Source organism: Trichosurus vulpecula, chromosome 6 (genome assembly GCF_011100635.1).
Source record: "Trichosurus vulpecula isolate mTriVul1 chromosome 6, mTriVul1.pri, whole genome shotgun sequence".
In the NCBI taxonomy this organism is placed as follows: domain Eukaryota; kingdom Metazoa; phylum Chordata; class Mammalia; order Diprotodontia; family Phalangeridae; genus Trichosurus; species Trichosurus vulpecula.
This window is the reverse complement of record NC_050578.1, coordinates 51,200,213-51,223,080: the sequence shown is the minus strand read 5'-3', so window position 1 is coordinate 51,223,080 and position 22,868 is coordinate 51,200,213. Positions and strand designations below refer to the sequence as shown.

Genomic DNA, 22,868 nt, shown 5'->3' with positions numbered 1-22,868 from the left:
CTGAGCAGGTGCAAACAGTAGCAGAACCAATATTCAAACTTATTTCCTCTGACACTAAAACCAGTTTCTTCCCACTATACTAAAATCTCTATTGTGAAAAATCTCTACAATATGAATGAACTACATCTTAGTGACTATTATAGATTAAATATGAATGAAATTTCTTTAATGGTCTTGTACCACTTCAAGGTCATCACTCTCATATTTACTCATCACTCTACAGTACAGTATATGCAGAAGCCGAAAGAGACTGAGTTAGATCCACGATTCCTCCTTTACCCTCTCATCACTACTACCCAGTTACACCCTCTGAGTTTTTTTTTTTAAATTGCTTTCTTATAGGAGTTTAGTTAATTGCTTATTTTACTTTCCTCTTATAATGGTGAACATAGAAAAAATTCTGGTTAATTAAAGGTTCTGGCTAGAATACTTTCAGTTAATTTAACATGTCAAAACAAAATTAATTCTACCCACAGACTCCTTTGGGGTCTATGGACCCCAGACTAAGACCTTACAGAAAATGATGCTTGAGCTGAGTCTTGAAGGAAATTAGGGATTCTGAGAGGAAGAGGTGAAGGAGAAGTACATTACAGGCATGGAGGACAGACAATGTAAGGGCACAGAGAGAGGAGACAACAGTATTTTGTATAAGCAATTCTTAGGCCAGTTTGGCTCGACTGTAGAGTTGATGATGGGGAGCGATGTGTAATAAAGATGGAAAGGCAATCTGGGGCCAGGGTGTAGAGAGCTCTGAAAGCCAAAAGACGGATGTGAGTTCGACAGGGAGCCACTGTAGTTTGTGGAGAAGGGGTATAATATAGTCAGATATGCATTATAGGAAAATCATTTTAGCATCTGCGTGGGAATTGAAGTGAGGGAGACATGAGACAGAGAGACCAACTATAAGGCTATTGTGATAGTTCACAAGAGGGGTGATGAGAGCGTCTGGGTGAGTGGAGAGAAGGGGGCAGATCAAAGAGATTTCGAATATTTGGAAAAGAAAAGAAGAACTGTAACTGAATCTACAAAATAGACTTGGGTTGCTCAAAACTTGGTTTCTTAATTTAAAAAGAAAACTTTCCATATATTGTTGGGAGCTATGTAAAACAGTTTTAATTTGTATTTACTGTATTCACAAAAGAATAATTTGAGACAATTCTTCCCATTTCCAAAATGGAGAGATGCTGAGATTCAGAGAGATTACACAATACACTGTATGTAGTACTATGTCATATATTATTACTCTCCTTGAGTTGAAGGGGAACGGCAAGCTAGTTTTGGATGTGATAAATCTAGGATTAAGAACAAATTTCTAGAGCACTACAGAGTAAACAGCCAAACAACAAAACGTTGTCATACTTTCATAGAAAGAAAGAAGCATAGCAACATGGATGTCTTTCAAAGTACTACTTCAATTTTACTAGCTTCGACTTCTAGGAGAAATGGACTTAAACCAGGGTCAAATTCTACATATTTTACTGGTAACCAAAGTCCTGTAACATGCTGGCATCTACACTGTGTAAATATTTGGGTAGGCAATAAAAGCACTTAGAAGACAAACACATGCAGCTTTAAACAGGGCAAAAATCTCAAATACTTAAGGAAACCAGCTAATATTTTGTATTAATTATAACAAAAGGCTTTTTGAAATTTTCATACGGAAAAGTTGCAAAGTATTTAAATATATCTTCCTATCAAGTAATGAAATTTGAATTTTTTCCATAGTGAAGAGTATTTGATAGCATTTTTTTAATTCGAAAGCTAAAGTTATTCTCTTGAGTTCTTAAAGCATGTTTATTTACTTTCCTGCTCATGGGACCATCTAATCTTCTGTCATTTATGACTGCTCCCCCAGAGAAAATCAATGGCTTTACAATGTGTTACTGGGAACAAATGGACAATGAGTTGGGCCAAGAATTAAACAGAACAAGGAGAGGGGAGTAGGCTGGATCGCCTTTAGGAAATTGTGAAGTTTTTTTTTTTTAAATGATCCCAAACTTCTCCCTGAAACAAGGGCTTTGTTTTTTTTTTTTAAACCACCAGTATTCTTCCAATGATGCTGTATGGTTGTGGCTCAAAGAATACTACGATCTCTGAAAAACTAAAATGATCCTATGGACAATGGAGTGTAAGCAGGATGCAACACATATAAACATAATTGATAGGTGGTGCTATGGGGCAAGGTTTGGCTCTGTGCCTCTTCGTGAAGAGTCCACCTTTGGAATATGGGCAATTTCTTGTGGTTCAGTCATTTTAGTTGCTTTCAGTCATGTCCAACTCTTCGTTGACCCTATTTGGGATTTTCTTGGTAAAGATACTAAAGTGGTTTGCCATTTCTTCCTCCAAATCATTTTCCAGATGAGTAAACTGAGGTAAACAGAGTTAAGTGACTTGCCCAGGGTCACACATCTAGAAAGTATCTGATGCTGGACTGAACTCAGGTGTTGCTGTTTCCAGGCCCAGTGCTCTATCCACTGTGCCAGTCAGCTGCCCTAAGGACTTGTTCACTCTTTCCTAAATTCTATCTTAGCCTGCTAAGGAAGTGGATTCTCTCTTAGTCAGTGCTTTTACTATGGCCCTCAACAAGGACAAAATGAAAAGGGACAAGGAAAAGAGTAAACCTACCTGGGGTTTACACCAGCTAGTTCTATTTATTCCTGATACTCCTGCATAACCTAGTGCAGAATGGTTGCTCTGAATCATGGGGGCTAATTTCCTCTGTAACTGAAAAGCATGTAAGAATTATTAATTTAAAAAACCCACAAGGATCTCATTCACATAGCTCAAGCCCTGAATTGAGTTTAGGAAACAGCCTTTCCCTCCTATTCCAATAATCTAGACAGAGCATCTATTCTCTGCGTCTTTCTGTATGGATATGACATTCCATTTGCTAGCTCACTCCATTGAAGTCTCCAGTACAAATATCACAAAGTAGTTACAATTGGTCCTAATTTTGTTTCAAGGGTAAGACAGCTTTTAAGTTACTAAAAAAAAAAAACCACCAGAATTTACAAATACCTTCAAGAACAGAAAAATCTTGGCATAAATACCAAGATGGATTGGGGAAAGGTGGATAGGGAAAGAGTAAACGAAACACTACACTATCCTATTACACACCTTAGTCCATTCCCAGCGACGCTCCTTCCCAGTAGGTTTGAGTAGGAAGAAGTGGAAAGCCGGGAGATGGATAAGCCATCTTAGCATCACAATCTTAGTTTCACAATGTCAAATGCCTTCTGGAGCACCTGTGTGTCTGCCTGCCTGCCTGCCTGCCTGCCTGCCTGCCTGCCTCTATATTTCTCTGAGTTTCTTTCTCTGTGTGTGTCTCTCTTTCTATCTGACTGCCAGCCCACAGTCATACTGCTGTTGAAAACACTCTCCTGCTCCTAAAAAATGAAACCAGAATCCACAAGCAGAGTTTCTCCTTCCCAATGTGAGGGAAACTTATGGTGTCCACTTGGACTACATTTCTGAGAAGTCTATGAAGCTATGATCTGTGTATGCCTCCTTCTCTATATGCAGAGGATCAGATTTACCTCAAAGTCTGGTTACAGAAACGAGTAATTACATGGCAGAAGTATTATCTAAGAAATGTTTGACTAGAAAAAAGAAACAGTCATGTACAGAGAACAAGAGATAACTGATAGAGAGCCAATGCTCAATTCTTATCCATGGAATATAAAGACAGCTCTAGGAAACCTCACTGGAAGGAATATGCATCCACGTTGATGAGACCACAGATCTACAGAGCTGCTGTGCTGACCTCATTGTGGTATGCCTGTGAAACCTGGACAGTAAACCAGCCTATTCCAGAAAATGAATGGCTTCCAATTGAATTGTCTTAGGAAGATTGAGCCAACCCTTTGCTACGTCATCAGCCTAAGGGAGAGGGTGTAGCTTTCAAAAACATCTAACTTAAAGCCCCAAAGGTGCGTTTCGTCATGTTGAAGATGTAGGCTGGTGGTAGAATGTGGAGTAAAAATATATGGTCTCTTATCAAAGGAATGTCATTTTAGTGATCCTGATGGGTTAGGACCAGAATTACTAAATTGAAGATAGAAATATTATTACAACAAAGCACAATTAGAATATAGCCAACCCCAGGCTCTGACTCACCCCCTTCTCTTTGCTCTTAGAATTGGGTCAAAGGGAATTTAAATTATACACCTTCTCTTTACACCATGTTGGGATCTGTGCTAAGATTAAAGTCTACGTTAAACTACTCTGCAACATGGTTTGCGCCTTAGTTGTTATAATGGGGCTCCAGGGATAGTAATTATGTATATTTAACAAGTAGAAAATACTTCCTGCATCAAGCATCATGTTTCACTTGCACCACCTTCTTGTATAAAAGTCTTGCTCTAGAGCTATGCTGTCCTGATAAGAGTCCACTACTTCTAATTAGCCTCAGATCCCTAACCAGCAGAGTGCTGGTATATGTTTAACAACCAGCTCTACAAAAAAAAAATGTTTGCAGGCAGGACACACACTTTTAAGTTTACTTTGCTTTATTAACATTTTCTCCATCATTTTTCTAAGTTTAGACAATCAACAAAACAAGAAATTGAATCTTGATTTGTAGAATTTGCCAGTTTGGGTCTGAGGTCTGTCAGTTACCCTTGACCTCCAGAATTTTTCTCAAAGATCTTTCCAGCTCTAAGCTCACAGACAGGTTGAGATCTGAGTAGGTAGAGGGCATTCCCACACTGACAAAGACTATGATCCTTCAAGCACTATTTTCATGTCATAAATTTCAAAGCTGACCTGTGGGTATTTTCTGCTGCTTTCCTGGGGGCCCAAATTGTTAGTTCCTGCTTTATCCTCAACTACTGTTTGACACTAATGATCAGATATCAATATTTGGTAGCAACTTCAGGACCATGTAAATTATATGACAAAACTGCATAAGAAAGGGCTCTGAAATTTCATAATTTATAAATTACCTATATAGGTGAATCACTGAGAACTAATATATATTATTACAAATAATACATCTCTATTCAACTTTAATTTTTGTAATTTAACTCTGTGAAATTGGAGAGAGCTACTATATTTCCATATTCCTCTACATAACTTCACCTTAGTCAGCCTTTGTTAGCAAGAACAGCTAACATTGACTTAGGACAAGAACAGGAATTGGCGGCTAAGTGGCACAGTGGATAGAATGCTGGGGTCTGGAGTCTTTCTGACCCCAAATTCAAATCTGGCCTCAGACACGGAAACTGGCTGTGTGACCTTGGGCAAGTCACTTAACCCTGTTTGCTTTGAAGGCTAAAAGAACTAATAGAAGTTTCTATCCTTCTTTTGGGTGGATACTCTATACCTTCCTAGGGTACTTACATAGTGCAATGGATAGAGTGCCAGGGCCTGGAGTCAGGAAGATCTGACTTCAAATAAGGCCTCAGAAGCTTACTGGCGGTATGACCCTAGCCAAATCACTTCATCCAGTATGCCTCAGTTTCCTCACATGTAAAATAAGCTGAAGAAGGAAATGGAAAACCACTCTAGTATCTCTACCAAGAAAACCCCAAATAAGGACATGAAGAGTCAGACACATTTGAAAACAATGAACAACCACCACCACGAAGAACTGGTCTCTCCTTTTGGACAGTCTCTTAAAGGTTACAAAGCAGTTGCACATTCCAGACAGAAGAATCTGCTAAAAGGTCATATACATATTCTCCCTGTCATTTTTTAACCAAAATACAATGCATTTAGAGAAAATTCGCATTTTGTCCTAAGATGGAGAAGAATAAAAATGAAAGAATGTCCCTGGAAGTACTAGAGGGCCAGCTCTAAGGTCATTTCCATCATCCCCCTAGTAAATAATGATCTTCTCCTTCAGACCTCACAGAGAACTGTATTTTGTCCTTCTTTATTATAGTTATGTAATATGATGTAGATGAATTGTTAGCTGCATAGTAAGTTTCTTGAAGGGAGGGATCAAGTTTTGTACAAACTTTGTATCTCCTCTAGTGCCTAGGGCAGTGCTCTGAACCCAATACAGGCTTAGTGATGTCTATTTGGTTCTGTTGCATTATTCTGTCCAGTATTATTACCTGGTGGGATTGGTCTCTATGAAAGGGTTGTATATAAAATGTCTGAACTCATGCTTGGAGTCCTGGGCAGGGGTGGGAAACCTTCGACCTTAATGCTACATGTGGCCTTCTAAATCCTTAAGTGAGGCCTTTTGACTGAATCCAAATTTGGATTCCCCACCCGTGGTCCAGGCTCTAATTAAAGTTTCACTTCGAGCAACTGTGTTTAAGAACTTCTTGAACTTCACCTTAAATCATTACAACCACTCAGATCACTCCAACTTTCAAGTTCACCTCCAGGACAGAACATTCACCAAGTTTCATGCTGCCCTCTTAGCATTCGAGCACTCTGGACGCACAGGACACTAGAATGTGAGGCCCGGGACTCAGTGGTGCTACAAGTGCCCTCAACGGAAGAAAGAATGTGGCTACCTCTATAAAGGGCTCTTCAGCAAAGTACAGCATGTGTTAGAAAAACCCAAATGCAAACAGACAAAAGCAAGTGAAACTACAATATAAATTTTGGTAAAGGCTACTGACAGTGGACAAAAAATTAACACGTGCAATGGCTTTCCCCTTTGACCTATCCAAATCTCACCGATTTTCTCTATTTCTCTTCTGTATTTTGTATGTATTTAAGAACGTGCATTTTGTTTCCCCGACGGAATCTTAGTCCTTTGTTTCCCCTTCATCTTTGTAGCCCCACAGGAGGCACTTAATAAATGCTTGCTGACTGACTGTTTGAGGGGGCTGAGGGAAGAAAAGAACATGGAAATGGATAAACATAAATGCAATAATTTAAAAAGAACGAGGAGAGAGAACTAACAACTACGGGGGTCAGCAAAGATCAAATCAGGATGCTGAACATGCAAGAAAAGCTCAACAACTTGCAATGGACTCTCAACCATTCTATCCAAACTTATTTACACACCTGTTTGGGAGCCCAAAGTAGTGGTAGCTGGGTGGGACAGTGGATAGAGCCCTGGATCTGGAGACTGGGAGACTTGGGTTTGAATTCAGCCTCAGATACTTACTAGATACGTGACCCTGGACCCTGTTTCCCTCAGTTCCCTCATCTGTATACCTCCCAGTTTGCTGTACGGCTAAAATTCGTAAAGTGCTTTGCAAACCTTACAATACTACACAAATGTTAGCTATTCTTATTGTTAAAAAATAAAGGATATAAACAATAACCCAGCGCACAGGTCCATATAGGCAGACAATCACACCCAAGGCAACAATCCTCAGTGACCTCAGACAGTGACCCTAACTTTAGCAGAACTAAGGAGTTGAGGATAAACAGATAAGAAGGTTTATGCATGAAATACCCGGCAATGGAAAGAAAAATTCTTCCGTCTGACTGGATTGAGAAGATCTCTTGACTCTGACCCACTTTTTTTCCTCAATGCATGCTTCGCTGTTTTAGGACTTGGTTAAAGGGCAGGCAGTTCTGCTGCCTTTTAAAGAAAAGCCCAGGTTTGGGTCAGCATGCCAGGGCAGAGTCAGTACCACAAATTCGGCAGCCATTCCTTGGTGGCGATAAGGTACGGCCAGGCACCTCGCTGGAAGAATTCGAAGAATTTCCCACCCTTCCCACAATCAGATGACCAGAGCATTTATTTTAATACCCACTCTTCTGCCAAGAGCTCACTTGGATTCATGAGCTTTTATCGAAATAGGCAGAGGCACACTGTAAGAATGAACACAGCTGTGCCTTGGGAAATAATTGATGCCAGAATAAGAAAGAAAAACACTGAGCCCAGCCATGCTTCATGCTGATGCACATCTCCAAATATGGCATTACTGAAAAGGAAAACAAAGGCCAATGACCAACCCAACAACGAGTTTCAGTCCCCCCCACCTCCCAAAAGAGGTGAACAGAGAGGCGCACACACACACACTCCTTCATGCCCATACACATACATAAAAGCATAAGTGTGTACAAGGATTAGAACACACTATATATATGTGATACTGGCATAAATGTCCACTTAAGTGGCTGTTAGCTCCAAATGTGGCAGCATTCAAAAATAAAACAAAGGGCAGTAAACAACTCAACAACAAGTTTTGTTTTTTCATCCCAGAGTAAGAAGGGATAGAAGGAAAAGAGACATGAACAGAGAGAGCACACATATGCATGCACACACACACACACACATCCTCATGCACACACGTGTATATACATGCACAGAAACAAAACACGTTTGTGTGTACATGTGATTACAACATAGGTTGATATTAGCTCTAGAAGAGCGATGGGTAACTATCTATACTAGAAAAGAGGGCCTCCAAAACTCTGTTACATTATAATCCTAGAATCAGAATTTTAAAACTGGAAAGGGCCTTCAGGGACATCTAATATAGGCTCCTCCCCAATCCCTCCTTTAGAGCGCTTATGTTAGCTTTCAGATGGAGTGAATGGCCACCGACCTAACCCTTGACAGTGAACAAGGGCAGACAGACCAGAAGGTGAGCTTTCTTGTAGCTTCATATTTGAACTAATTATTCTTGTTAAGAAGGCACAAAATCAGTTGTTTCTAAGCTGCTGAAGGACTGCACATGTCGGCAGTCTAAATGTGGGTGCTCTTGTAAAAAGTTTCTGTTGCGTGCTTGGTCAGCACATCAGAACAGCACAGCATACCTGCCCGGCAACATGTTTTCAATCTAATGGTTTCCTTAGTACATTAGGGGCCCTTAGCACGTCCATTCATTCATTAATTCAAACATTAAGTACTTCCATGTGTAAACACATCACACATCAAAAGGTTACTTCAAAAGGGATATAACAATTAGTTCTGGAAACAAAGATGTAAGGATAATTTATAACTCTTCTGGACCTACCCCACATCATTTTAATACACAATCCAACATGAGAACTGCAGCCAACGGTGGTAGTGGTAATAATAATAACTGGCATTTATACGATGCTTAATGTTTGCAATGTGCTTTATAACTCACAGCCACTTCATGAAGTAGATGCTATTACGGTCTCTATTTTACAGGTGAGGGGTAGCTAGGTGGCGCAGTGAGTAGTGCACCGGCCCTGGGGTCAGGAGAACCTGAGTTCAAATCCAGCCTCAGAGACTTGACACATTTACTAGCTGTGTGACCTTGGGCAAGTCACTTAACCCCAATTGCCCTGCCTTCCTCCCTCAAAAAAAAAATCTATTTTATAGGTGAGGAAACTAATACTGAGGGGTTATGCCAAAAGATTGAGAACCAAAGTCAAACTAAGCAAAATTTATCAACTTAATGATTATTATGAAGAGAGCCTTGGGAATCCTGGGTTTGTTCTGGTACTTTTTAAAAAAAAATTATCTATTTCTATTTTTATATCATCTATTTTTTTTATTTTTTGATGTTTCTTTTTTTAACTTTTAATATTTAATTTATTTATTTTCAGTTTTCAACATTCATTTCTATCAGTTTTTAATTTCTCTCCCTCCCTCCTGCCTCCCTCCCCCTGATGGCTTGCAATCCAATATGGGCTCTACACATATATTCCTATTAAACACATTTTCACATTAGTCATGTTGCACAGAAAAATTATAATGAATGGGAGAAACCATGAGAAAGAAAACAAAACAAAAGAGAAAAGAGTGCTTCACTCTGCATTCAGACTCCATAGTTCTTTCTCTGGATATGGATGGCAATTTCCATCCCAAGTCCTTCGGAAAAGTTTTAGGTCCTTGCATTGCAATGTTCTCCTGGTTCTGTTCACTTCACTCAGCATCAGTTCATATAAGTCTTTCCAGGTTGTCCCAAAGCCCTCTTGCTCATTATTTCATTATTTCAATAGTATTCCATTACATTCATGTACCACAACTTGTTTAGTCATTCCCCAATTGATGGGCATCCCCTCAATTTCCAGTTCTTGGCTACCACAAAAAGAACTGCTATAAATATTTTTGTACATGTGGGTCCTTTTCCCCCTTGAATGATCTCTTTGGGATACAGCCCTAGAAGTGGTATTTCTGGGTCAAAGGGTATGCACACTTTTATAGTCCTTTGGGTATAGTTCCAAATTACTCTCCATAATGGCTGGATCAGTTCACAACTCCAACAATGCAATGGTGTTCCAATTTTCCACCATCTTCTCCAGCATTTATAATTTTCCTGTTTTGTCATGTTAGCCAATTTGATAGGAGAGATGTGGTACGTAAGAGTTGTTTTCATTTGCATTTCTCTAATCAATAGTGATTTACGGCATTTTTTCATATGCCTAGAGATATCTTTAATTTCTTCCTCTGAAAACTGCCTGTTCATATCCTTTTGACCATTTCTCAATTGGGGAATGACTTGTTTCTTATAAATTTGACTCAGCTCCCTGTGTAGTTTAGAGATGAGGCCTTTATCAGAGACACTGGTTTAGGAAATCCTGCGTGCACTGGCTTTGCGCAAAAACTTTTCAATTTAATGTAATCAAAATTATCCATTTTGCATCTCATAATGTTCTCTATTGCTTGTTTGGTAATAAATTCCTCCACTCTCCATAAATCTGACAGATAAACTATTCCTCGCTCCCCTAATTTGTTTGTAACATTAGCCTTTATACCTAGATCGTGTACCCGTTTGGACTTTATCCTGGTACATGGTGTCAGACGTTCGTCTATGCTCAGTTTCTGCCATACTATTTTCCAGTTTTCCCAGCAGTTTTTGTCAAACAGTGAGTTCTTATCTCAGAAGCTAGAATCTTTGGGCTTATCAAGCAAAGTCATTGACTACTGTGTCTTGTGTACCTAACCTATTCCACTGATCTACCCCTCTATTTCTTAGACAGTACCATGTGGTTTTGACCCTGATACTTCTAAACTCTGATTTGTGAGAAAGTCTCTTAAACTCTTTGTGTGATAGTAACTTCATTAACCTCCTCCCTCCCTCCCTCTCTCTGTCTCTCTGTCTCTCTCTCTCTCTGTCTCTCTCTCTCTCTTATGTATATATATATATACACATTATATATATACATTATATATATATATATATATATATATGTCTATACTTGTAATTTCATGGGTATAATGAATCTGCTGACATGGAGACTCCCTCTACCAGTGAACATCAGCAGTTAGCCTGTCACTTATTGTCCTAGATAGTTGCCTGGGGGCACTGAGTTTAAATGATTTTGCCCCAGAGCTCAGGATTTGATTCCAAGCTTTCCTGATCCTGCCCTGCTGTGCCATCTCTAAAATGGAGAGAGTCATATTTTTCACTCTGTACCTCAGAAGAATAGTTGAGGAAAGAACTGTTAAAGCTTTTTGTAAACATTAGGTGCTACTGTACACTGTAACTAAACCTTGCCTGTTGAAGTCAGCTCTACATTATACACTCTTACATTAGGCAGGTATCATCTACTAGTGACTAATTTTGTCTTCCAGTCTATTAAGAGTTAATACCCTCCCCCCAAAAGAGTTAATAGCCTCTTAAAGAATGTGATTTATTGATATGTCAACTCCCTCTTTAGTTTTATGTGCAGAAATGTCTCGGCTTTAGGAAAATTTTAAAAGAAGCCAAACCTTGTATAATATTAGAATGAGAGATAATAGCTTGTATGGAGATGTGAAACATTTACAATTCAGTAAAGTGGATAATTTTCTATTTCCTTTGGGAACAAATGATCAAAATTTAGATTCATGGATAAGTGATAGGAGAGGCATATATTTGGAAATAAAGGTAAAATAATAGCAAAATCTATCAATAAAAATGTAAATTTCTAGACTATCAGACATTCTCAATTCAAATACAAGCTCAAAACCATTTTTAAGCCAAACGACTTTTGACTTAGTAAGTTTTCACTGTTGTTTTGCTCCATTAAAGCAAATAAATCTAATAAATAATTAAATAAACCATTAAGTAAATAATATAGGGAGATGTGCAATTTACACTGTAATTAGAAAGTATAGTTATTTTTGAAGTCCTATTAGGGCAGTGACCTCTAACAATGTTTACTGTATGATGTGAGTCAATTTCATAGGTTTTTATAGGATTTAGAATAAAACACTGTGTAAAACCACTAGAGTATCTTTCCATTCAGTGATTTTGTTGTTTTTGTTCACACACCTCAAAGGACACTTTCTGACAGTTCTTATAATTCTTAGTGCATTTCCTAAAAATCCTTCTTAAGAAGTTTTTCTATCACTCCTGAATCAACTCTGGCCTTACACGGCTGAAGAAAAACACTGTTGTAATCAATAAAACCGAGTCCTTTGAATGCCCTCCACCCCTTGCTTCTCTGGCATATAAAGCCTGGTAGCCTGTTGAGATGCTCTGACTTCCTTTCCGGGCAGGGCTGCGGAGGTGGTGTTAAGGAGGGATGGACTGGAATGCTCTAACAACTGTGGCAAGCTAATGGGGGAGGAAAAGGAATTTATTTTCCTATGATGAATCCCCATTCTCCTTGACCTTGCTAGTGCAGGATGAACCTCATTTCTCTAACTAGACTCTCTTTTTTTTTAAACTTTCACCTAGAATTGAAATTAGGCCTATTTTAATTGCTTCTAAACTCTAAGGAATTTAAGGAAAGATGTTTTGGGTCTTAATGGTATTGGGACAGAAACACAAAGAAAGCATGGCTCTAATTACATGCTTCAAGGTACCTAACTGAAGCTTCTGTTTCCAATTCATCTACAACAATTAGGTGAACAATTAGGTGTGTCTTTCATTTGGTTTCTCCTTCTGCTTTCAATGTGCTGGCTGACTTTTTTTTTTTTAAAGAGGGTCCTAGGATCTGTCCTCTCCAAACTTTTGTTTCAACACCAAATAATCAAAAAAAGCTTAAGCCCCAAGAAACTCACAAGGCTGTGTATATGCATAAACACATGTGTGTGTTCTTGTAGACCTGAGTGAACTAAGGAAAAAGACAAGGTCAGAAGCTAAATGTTGAGGAGCTGTAACCATGTGGGTAAGCTCTGACACAAATCAAATCCTTACTTTACTTAAAGAAAATTCATAAGATGATAAACATAGAGGTGCAAGGGATCCGAGAGGCTGGTGAATATAACCCCCACTCTCCCACTTCATAGATGAGTAAAGGAAGGCTCAGAAACATTAAGTGACTTGCCCTGGATCACAAAGGTACTAAGTGTTGGAGGCAAGATTCAACTCTAGGTCCTCCTGACCCTAAGCCTAGCGCTCTCCACTATGTCACGATGTCTTATTTCTCCAGTTTACTTACATTCATCAAGACCCACCTGTGATTGACAGGCAGTACCATTTCAGCAGCCATGGGATCACGAGATCATGGATTTGGAGTCCAACCAGACCTCAGAGGTCACCTAGCCACACACTCATTTAACAGATGTAGAAAGAAAAGAGTGTTAGCTGGCACCTGTTAATTCAGGTTCTATTCTGGGACTAAATGAAACACTTGTAAATCACTGGAAGTTAACAAAAGGAGGTTTACTTAGCCTTGACAGATCAAGGACACACTAAGTTCTTAGCTTCTATAGACAGAGTCTCCCTTGTCTCCATCTGGAAACATCTCTGGTCAAGGGGCAGGGCATGGCCTTTACCCATTCAGCTGGGCCCCTACTCCACATGGAGGAGCTTTTTTATGCCCTTAGTTGACCAAGACACTAAGTCAAGGGACACAGGGACCAATCAATTCCCTTGGACAGCTTTGCTGCCTTTTAGGGAAAATGAATCCCTCTTGCAGAGAGATGGAGGAATGCTGGAAAATTTTCATCCTATTACAGAAGGCCTAAGAGATGAAATCACTTGTCCAAAGTCACACAAAATAGTAGGAGAACAGAAGGGAAGAAAGATTTATTAGGTGCTACTACGTGCCAGACACTGGGCTAAGTACTTTACAATTATTATTTTATGTGATCCTCACAACAACCCTAGGAGGTAGGGGCTATTGTAACTCCTACTTTACAGTTGAGGAAACAGGCAAGCAGAGAGATTACCTGACTTATCCAAGGCCTCATAGCTAGGAAGTATAAAGCTCAAATCTCAAGTGTTCTTGACTTCAGGTTCAGTACTCTACCCACTTTTCTGGCTAAATCTAACATGAATGTAAAATTAGCCCTAATAAATGCTGACCTAGCCCAGAAATATAAAGTGTTTCGCATTTGCTTCAAGAATAGCATACTCAGAGCAGAATTTCCAGCTGAATTGTTGAACATCATTAAGGACTTCTGTATTCCTAGAGTGCCTAGGATGGTGCTTTACACATGTTTGTATAACACACACACACACACGCACACACACATACACATGCATGCAGCATGTACTGCCTGAGTTAGATATTTATAGGTGGGTAATAAGTTGAACTCCCAAACTAATAGATCTGTGATCTCATCAATGTGGGTATTCCCTCTAGTGATGCTGGTTGTGATCCCACATGCCTTCCCATGTGGTGGTGGATTCCTGTCTGTGTCTTCCCATAACTCATCACAGTGGGTGCCTTTTTTCACAATGTGCCTTTTTTCATAGATAATAGAGCTTTTTGTTTAATCCACGAAAATTATATTCCTCTTTTGCATTTTTCCTCAATGAGTAAATTGTACTCCCAATCTTCTACTCAGACTGAGATTGTTCGGTTCAATTCAACAGACCCATATTGGGCCCAGCGCAGGACCTAGGTTGTATAGGCAAGGTAAACAGCCACTCGGGGTGTGATGGAGAGAGGGTACCTCTTAATATTACTTTTATAAATGAGCATATTTCAATACCAGAAAATTTCATTCTTAAAGCAAATAGCTATTAATTTTGTTAAAAGTCATGTCAAACGTCAAAAATACAGGCTCAAAGTCTGCAATAGAGAGTGAAACAAAGGCGACATAATTTTCAGTCGCCTAAGGCATACGAATCCCTTGTATAAGCTCTGAATGTCTACTATGTGCAAATCACTGCACTGTTTAAGGCAAAAAGTGGATGAGGGAGGCCTTGGCACCAGATGAAATAATTTTACTGGCACATTCTTTAAGAATTTTGGGATCAAAATAGCACTAAAGCAAAAAAGTAAAGGTCATTTGAAATCCAAGTCTAAATTATGTATTGGGATGGGGGGGACGACACTAGATGGCCTCTAAAGGTCCTTCGAGCCCCAAGACTCTGATTCTATGATCAGAAGCCAACAGATTAGAAAGCAATAGAAGTTGGGAGGCCCTGTTTCTGCAATGTATAGTCCTCCATCACTGACACTGGAGCCCTAACAACAGCAGCAAAACCTCACAATGCTGGGAAGGAACCCAACAATAACAAGGGACCTACTTCTATGGTCCATATGATTACAATTATAAATGATTTGGAAATACAGGGTCTTTACAGGATCATGGATTCAGAGTGGGAAGGAGCCTTTAGATATCATTTATTCTCACAAAGCCTTTTGCAATTTAAAAATATTAGACTATAAAACATCTATAACTTGTGATGTCAGTGTGACAGCTATAATCTGTGAACCACATTTAAAAACAGATGAATTTTTTTTTCTGAGAGAGTGTACGGAATTCAGTACTACTCGACATATTACAGTATATGTGACTGTAATCACTTCACCTCTCAAAACTTCAGTTTTCTCACCGACAAAATGAGGGTAACAACAATCGCAGTACCGTGCTTATGGCATTTGTGAGGAGAGAGATTTGTAGATTGCAAAGTACCATATACATATGAGATGTTATCAATATGGTAATCTTGTTATCGCCTGTGGCCATTTTGTATTTGTCATAGGATCCTAAATAAGAATATACTACGTTTAACTGCACAATGGAGCTTTTCTGAAGTTTAATAAATTGGCTTTTCCAAGCTTTCATAGATTTCCATCATTCCCACATTCTAAGTTACCAAGTATCAGTCATGTTCTCACCTCCTTCATTCTGTCTTCCTTCTCCCAAACAACTATCCATTTACTTAAGCAATAATTTCCTTCAGTAACAGAGAGATAGCTTCCTAAAATTAACTCATTTGCAGAAAGCAATTCAAACTTTCCAAACAAAAATTTTCAATGCAAATATGTTATAAATATTTATTTAGTATCTCATATTTTGATTTAGCATTATTAGCCTTTGGTGCGCTATATTAGCATATGTTTTCATAAATATGTTCAGAAGAATATTATTCATTTTAGGATCCAGGTTTTTAGGAATTCTTAACCTCTTCTGCATCTGTCAAGGACCCCTTTAGCAACCTGATGATGCCTATGGACTCCTTATCACAATAATGTTTTAAATGTATAAAATAAAATACATGATGACCAAGGAAAGGAAAAGCTAATGAAAATAAAGATGTGGTTTTTCCCCCCATTGAAGTTCATAGAGCTCCTGAAATTTATCCATATACACCTTTTGGTATCTCTGGATCCCAGGTTAAGAACATGTTCTAAGAAAAAGGATTATGCACTATTGATTAGAAAAATACAAATTAAAACAACTCTGAGGTACCACCTCACATGTATCAGATTTGCTAATATGACAGAAAAGGAAAATGATTAATGTTGGAGAAGATGTGGGAATATTGGAACACTAATGCATTGTTCATGGAGTTGTGAACTGATCCTACCATTCTGGAAAGCAATTTGGAACTATGCCCAAAGGGCTATAAAACCATGCATATCACCTTTTCATCCAGCAATACCACTACTAGGTCTGTATCCCAAGGAGATCATAAAAATGGGAAAAAGACCCACAGGTACAAAAATATTTATAGCAGCCCTTTTTTGGTAGCTAAGAACTGGAAATTGAGAGGATGCTCATCAATTGGGGAATGGCTGAACAAGTTGTGGTATAGGAATGTAATGGACTACTATTGTTCTGTAAGAAATGATGAGCAGGCAGATTTCTGAAAATCCTGTAAAGACTTAGATGAACTGTTGCTGAATGAAGTGAGCAGAACCAGGAGAACAGTGTATGCAACAAGAGCAACACTGTGCAATGATTAACTATGATAGACTTAGCTCTTCTCAGAAACACAATGATCTAAGACAATTCCAAAAGCCTCATGCTGGAAAATGTCATCCACATCCAGAGAGAGAACTATAGCGTCTGAATACAGATCGAAGCATACTTTTTTCACTTTTTAAAAATTTTTTGTTTTTTCTTTTTAGTGGTTTTTCCCTTTTGTTCTGATTCTTATTTTATAACAAGACTAATGAGGAAATATGTTTAACATGATTATAAATGTATAATCTATATCAGATTGCTTTCTGTCTTGGGGAGGGTGGAGGGAAGGAGAAAAATTTGGAACTTAAAATTTTACAAAAATGAATGTTGAAAACTAGCTTTACAAATAATTGGAAAAAATACTATTAAAAAAGAAAAAAAAAGAAAAGGGATTATGTCTGTTGAACAAAATCAGGGTCATGTTTATGTGGCATTTAATAAAATTTGTTGCTGATGGAGAGGTAAATAAGATAAGTATAATCATAGATGTAATTCACTATTTTTATATACGTGAAGTGAAGAAACCCAAGGAAGAGGTAGAGGTTGAATAGTGAATTAATATAAAGATAGATATATACATACACACACATACATGTAGGTATATATAATATATAGCATATATTACATATATACATACATATACACATACATGAAATTACAAATGTCTTCAATATATGTTAAAGGACAATGAGAAAAACGCCTCAATATAGTTTTTAAAAATCCTCCTGTATGTTTACTTTCTAAAGTCAAAGTCACTCCATTCAACTTAATAAGTTTGGCAAGATATGCATCTTTTTATGTGGGCAAATTGTAAGATGATTTTGTAGAAAATAATTATTTAAAGTATGTTGAGCAGGTTAAGACATTTTAAAAGATATAAAGAATTATAACAGTCTTGAAAGAGTTATTATATAGAAAAATGTATTTCTTTTTAATTAAAATGAACATAAAAATTGAAAATCTTGACTTCCATTGTTTTCTAAAACTTTGGTTTATTTGTTAAGTAACCATAAAGAAGAACAGATTTCCAGTTCGGATATATTCCTTAATCCTCCTTGGGGCCATTCACTCTTTTAAAACTATTTTACAAGTAAGCTATCATAAAGTGCTGGTTTTGGAGTCAAAAGAACCTGAGTTTAAAACCTGGTTCTGCTACTTACTAATAGTAACCCTGGGCAAGTCACTTTACCAATCTGGGCCTCAGTTTCCTCAAGGGTGTTGGACTAAACTTCAGAGGTCTATTCCAGCTCTAAATGGAAAAAAAAATGCCCAGTTGAAACAGCCAGAAAATACACTGGACATTGACCTCATCATATAAGCAAGTGCTTTGCAAAATACGTTTATGTTATAAAGTGTACAAATGGTGACGTTAACAAATTGTATGTGTGATTAGATGAATTAAGATGCAGAGACATACCAAGTCTGTCTTGGGAGCATCCTGAGAGTCAATTGAGAAATAAGGCGTGGAACTCCTCACTCCATTGCTGTCAGAAGATTGTTTGGGAGGCTGCGCGTGTTGTCTATAAGTAGCACTTTTGGGGGTCCAGCAAAACAAATTGATCGATTCACGGACACAACGCTCAATGTCAATTTCTGTATAGTAGATGAAAATAAAACAAATGTAGAAACCTGAAATTACAACTTTTAGTCAAGCAAACCACAATCACCAACTTTCTCCACCTTCTCCAAGCATTTAAAACAACAGGTAACATATGTCCATCAAAGCAAGCTGTTAAAAAAAAATTCTGATAATGAAGCACCATGCCCCCAAAGGCATAAACGGTTAAAGGATATGAAGTTTTCAACAGAATTATGAACACAAGTTTTCAACAGAATTATGAACAATCAACTGACATGAAAAAATGCTCCACATCATTAGGTAGCTAGGTGGCACAGTGGATAGAGCACCAGGTCTGGAGTCAGGAAAAACTGAGTTCAAATCTCGCCTCAGAAACACGCTAGCTGTGCGACCCTTGGCTAGTCACTGAACCTCTGAGCTTGCCTCAGTTACTTCATTTGCAAAATAAGGATAAGGGTAATGGTAGCACTTACCTCCTGTGGCTGTTGCAAGGATCAGATGAGATAATAACGGTAAAGCACTTGGCACAGTGTCTGGCACACAGTGAGAGCTATATAAATGTTAGCCATTATCATTATTAAATTAGTAATAAGAGAAACATGCTTTGTAGCAACCATGAGGTTTTATGACACGCTCAACAAATCGATGGAGACAATGAAAGACGTAGACAATGTTGGAGAGGCTATGGGAAGGAAGGCGTATATAAACCTGGGGGCAGAGTCATGAATGTGTCCAACCATTCTGGAAGACAATTTGGAACTATACCCAAAAGGTCACTGGACTGCCTATACCCAGTCTCACTGCTGAGTTCATATGACAGAAAATACTGGGGAGAGAATCCTTGTATCAGGAGGGCAGAGTTTATAATCTCAAAGAGGATCATAAACATGTCTGAAAGGTTCGGAACCGCCGGATATAAGAAACTCTCAAAGTAGAAGGCAGAAGAATCAAAACATTTATTTAGGCTCCACAGTAACCAACCCATGAACCAGAAGCCCCATTTTGATATGTTGATCAAAATCTTCCAGGCCCAATAAGTACGCCTTGCAAGAGTAACCAGGAGGCTACAGAGAAGCATGATTGCGTAAAGCAAAATCATGCTTCCCCCTCGATGGTAATAAGATTACCCACTGGCCTGAAGTCTTTGTTCAGCTTCCTCCCGTAGATCAGCTCTGCTACTGGCAGCTCCTGCCTCAGCTGTGTCTGTGTCTGTAACTGACGTAACTGTCGTAACTGCCTCTGTAACTGCCTCTGTAATTGACGATGTAACTGTCGCTGGCTCAAACCGGAAAGAAAAAGAGAGCTCTTCAAGCTGTCCTCTCCCCTCTTATAGGGTTTTTGACATCATCAAGCTCCGCCCGAATGACCAGGGCTGATTGGTTCTTGAGTTGGCCCCTCCCCCTAGGGTAGAGGTTAACACCTCCCCTCAGCCAGCCCCATGACTCATCACACAGGAAGTTGTCTGCTTCCCGGCATGCTCCCCGGGCCTCCTGCCCCGGAAGAGCAAGCCACAGTGTCCAGAGGCTCAATGAGGTAAACTGAGTCATTCAAAGAAAACAAAGGCCATTCTGGCTACACTCCACCCCTTGTTATAGGATACATAATCTAATCAGCCATGTATCCTAGAACATACATTGTGATCCAATTACAAAGGAAACTAAAACATATCATTCATTATAAAGCAAAACATATCATTCAGTGACATTCCCAAACATTGGTTAACGATTCAAATGCGATCCACCCCTAGGTCCCAGCAAGATAATCTCTTCAATCAATCATCCCCAAAATAATTATTAATAATTCAAATGTCCACCCCTAAATCCTTGTATCCATTACATAGGATCAATAATATCATAACAATAAAACAACACAGCAAGGATAACACAAAATAAGTAAACAGAACACTATCATCATTTCCACCCCCCTTGAACGATTGGGGCTCAAAATCTTGGGGTGAGGGGTGAAGGTCTCATTTTCCATAGCTTCTTCATGCTGAAATTGGATGTAGAGATGGCCCTGCCCCCAAAAAGTCCCATTCCAGAGGTCATTTCTTTAACGAGCTGGCAGGAATTCCAAGAATGCTACATGCTTAGGCAGTCACCGGAAAGTGCAGGGTGCTTAAGCCTGAAGGAAACAAAACTAGCAACAAGGTTAGCCAAAACAAAGGACAAAAAGAATAGACAAGTATGGACTATAATTCTTCAAATAAAATCATCTCAAGTTTGGTTGAGATTTCAGTTATGCAAAGATCCAACATCAGAGCCAAACTCAGGTGGGAAATGTTTCTTTTCAAAAGGAACATAATGAGGAAGCCAAGAGGATCCCACCCTAGATAGAGACTAAGATTGTCCTCCCAGCCTTTCCCCAAATGTACAAGTTTTCATCCGTTGATCACACAAGGTCACCTTCACTCTGAGTGGCTTGTGGGCTTGCAGGAGCAGTTCTTATTTCCCTATTTCTCGTGTTATCAAGTCCTCTATACATTCTGTATAATTCATTGGTTGGAATTCCATCTATCATTTCAAAACCTACTCCTGCTCTCAATAAAGCAGTAAACATTTCTTTCCTTGTTACTCTCCTTTGGCGCCAAGTTTGCTGGTTATTCACCCTTCTCTCTCGAGGAGATCTATCCCTTCCCCAGTCACCTAAGTCATGTAACTGTAAAATCTTATTTATCACTGTTGTAAGACGGCTCCCTACTTCTCCAAGTAATAAATTCAAAATTAGTTGTTTATAAGCAGGGGGAGCTGTCTTAATTATTAAATTCCTATGAGGCAGTTCCATTGAATCATTGTAATATTTGTCTGCAGTTCCTGTCATAATGGCAGTCTTCATTACCTCCTCCTTTAGTCTCATGATACAATCTCTAAGTGAATACCAGGGTCTGTGCTCAGTGGGCCACATAGAATCAGTAGCATATCTCTTATTGCATCCCACAGCGGCTAATGCCAACAGAGTAGTCCCGCTATCACCATCTCCTTGCTGATGATGTTCCCTAAAAGCTTGTTGAACTAGAGGATCATGGCTGATACCTATGAATCTCATGCAGTCTGTCCCATCTACTGATATTCCACCGGCCCCTTGATCACTGAGTCTTACCATCCAAGATATCAATGGTTCTCCTATTCTTTGGCTGAATCTACTCAAAATATCTGTGACCTCTTGCGGTGAGAAATCTTCCTGAATTTCCCTTGTAACTGAATCTTCACCTCGGGTTTCTGTCTTCCTCCTTTGTATGGGTCGAGCCCTTGTCTGATCATTTAACCATCTCCTATTCTCTGTGTGAGGCACATCCTGAACCCCAGTAGTGTTTTGTGCCTCAGCCCCTAACATTGTCTCATTCTCTCCCCACTCACTTCCTCTGCCACCATGGCTAGGACGAAGCAGGCAGTCAGGCTCTTTCTGGGCTGGGTTGAAATGCACTCTGGGCTTTTTTGGTCTCCTGTTGCTCTTAGCCACATTAATAGAAAAGTTCTCATTTGAGTCAGTTTGGTCTCCTGCTATCTGAGATTCCCCTTCTTCCTGTGGGGTAGGAGTGCCCCCATGTCTTTCACTTAATCTCAATCTTTCGTATACTAGCCGGTAGGCTGATAACACTATCCAGCTTTGCCTAGATAGTGATGCCCCTGACTGAATCCCAACTTCTCGTAAACACTTTTCCAAATCCCTAGGATCTCCTCTCCGTAGCCTTGGTTCCCAGTTTTCACAGGGTCCAGCTTTTTTAGCCAATTCTTTTGCTAGGGAGGAATAAAATGGATCCTCCCATCCTGGGATATTCATCTCTTCCTCTGGAATTGTTCTGCTTCTAAATAGAGATCTTATACCTAGCGATCCTGTTCGTGACGCCAAATGTATCAGGAGGGCAGAGTTTATAATCTCAAAGAGGATCATAAACATGTCTGAAAGGTTCGGAACCGCCGGATATAAGAAACTCTCAAAGTAGAAGGCAGAAGAATCAAAACATTTATTTAGGCTCCACAGTAACCAACCCATGAACCAGAAGCCCCATTTTGATATGTTGATCAAAATCTTCCAGGCCCAATAAGTACGCCTTGCAAGAGTAACCAGGAGGCTACAGAGAAGCATGATTGCGTAAAGCAAAATCATGCTTCCCCCTCGATGGTAATAAGATTACCCACTGGCCTGAAGTCTTTGTTCAGCTTCCTCCCGTAGATCAGCTCTGCTACTGGCAGCTCCTGCCTCAGCTGTGTCTGTGTCTGTAACTGACGTAACTGTCGTAACTGCCTCTGTAACTGCCTCTGTAATTGACGATGTAACTGTCGCTGGCTCAAACCGGAAAGAAAAAGAGAGCTCTTCAAGCTGTCCTCTCCCCTCTTATAGGGTTTTTGACATCATCAAGCTCCGCCCGAA

The 22,868-nt window shown here is 39.2% G+C and overlaps 1 protein-coding gene across 1 annotated transcript in view; it reads right to left on the bottom strand.

Moving 5' to 3' along the window:
• TBCK (TBC1 domain containing kinase) overlaps window positions 1-22,868 on the bottom strand; it is a 267,622-nt gene that overhangs the window by 60,100 nt on the left and 184,654 nt on the right. Inside the window, exon 23 of the mRNA XM_036764745.1 lies at window positions 18,336-18,511. Within this exon, the coding sequence (XP_036620640.1) occupies window positions 18,336-18,511 (176 nt within the window). The remainder of the gene's footprint in view (window positions 1-18,335; window positions 18,512-22,868) is intronic.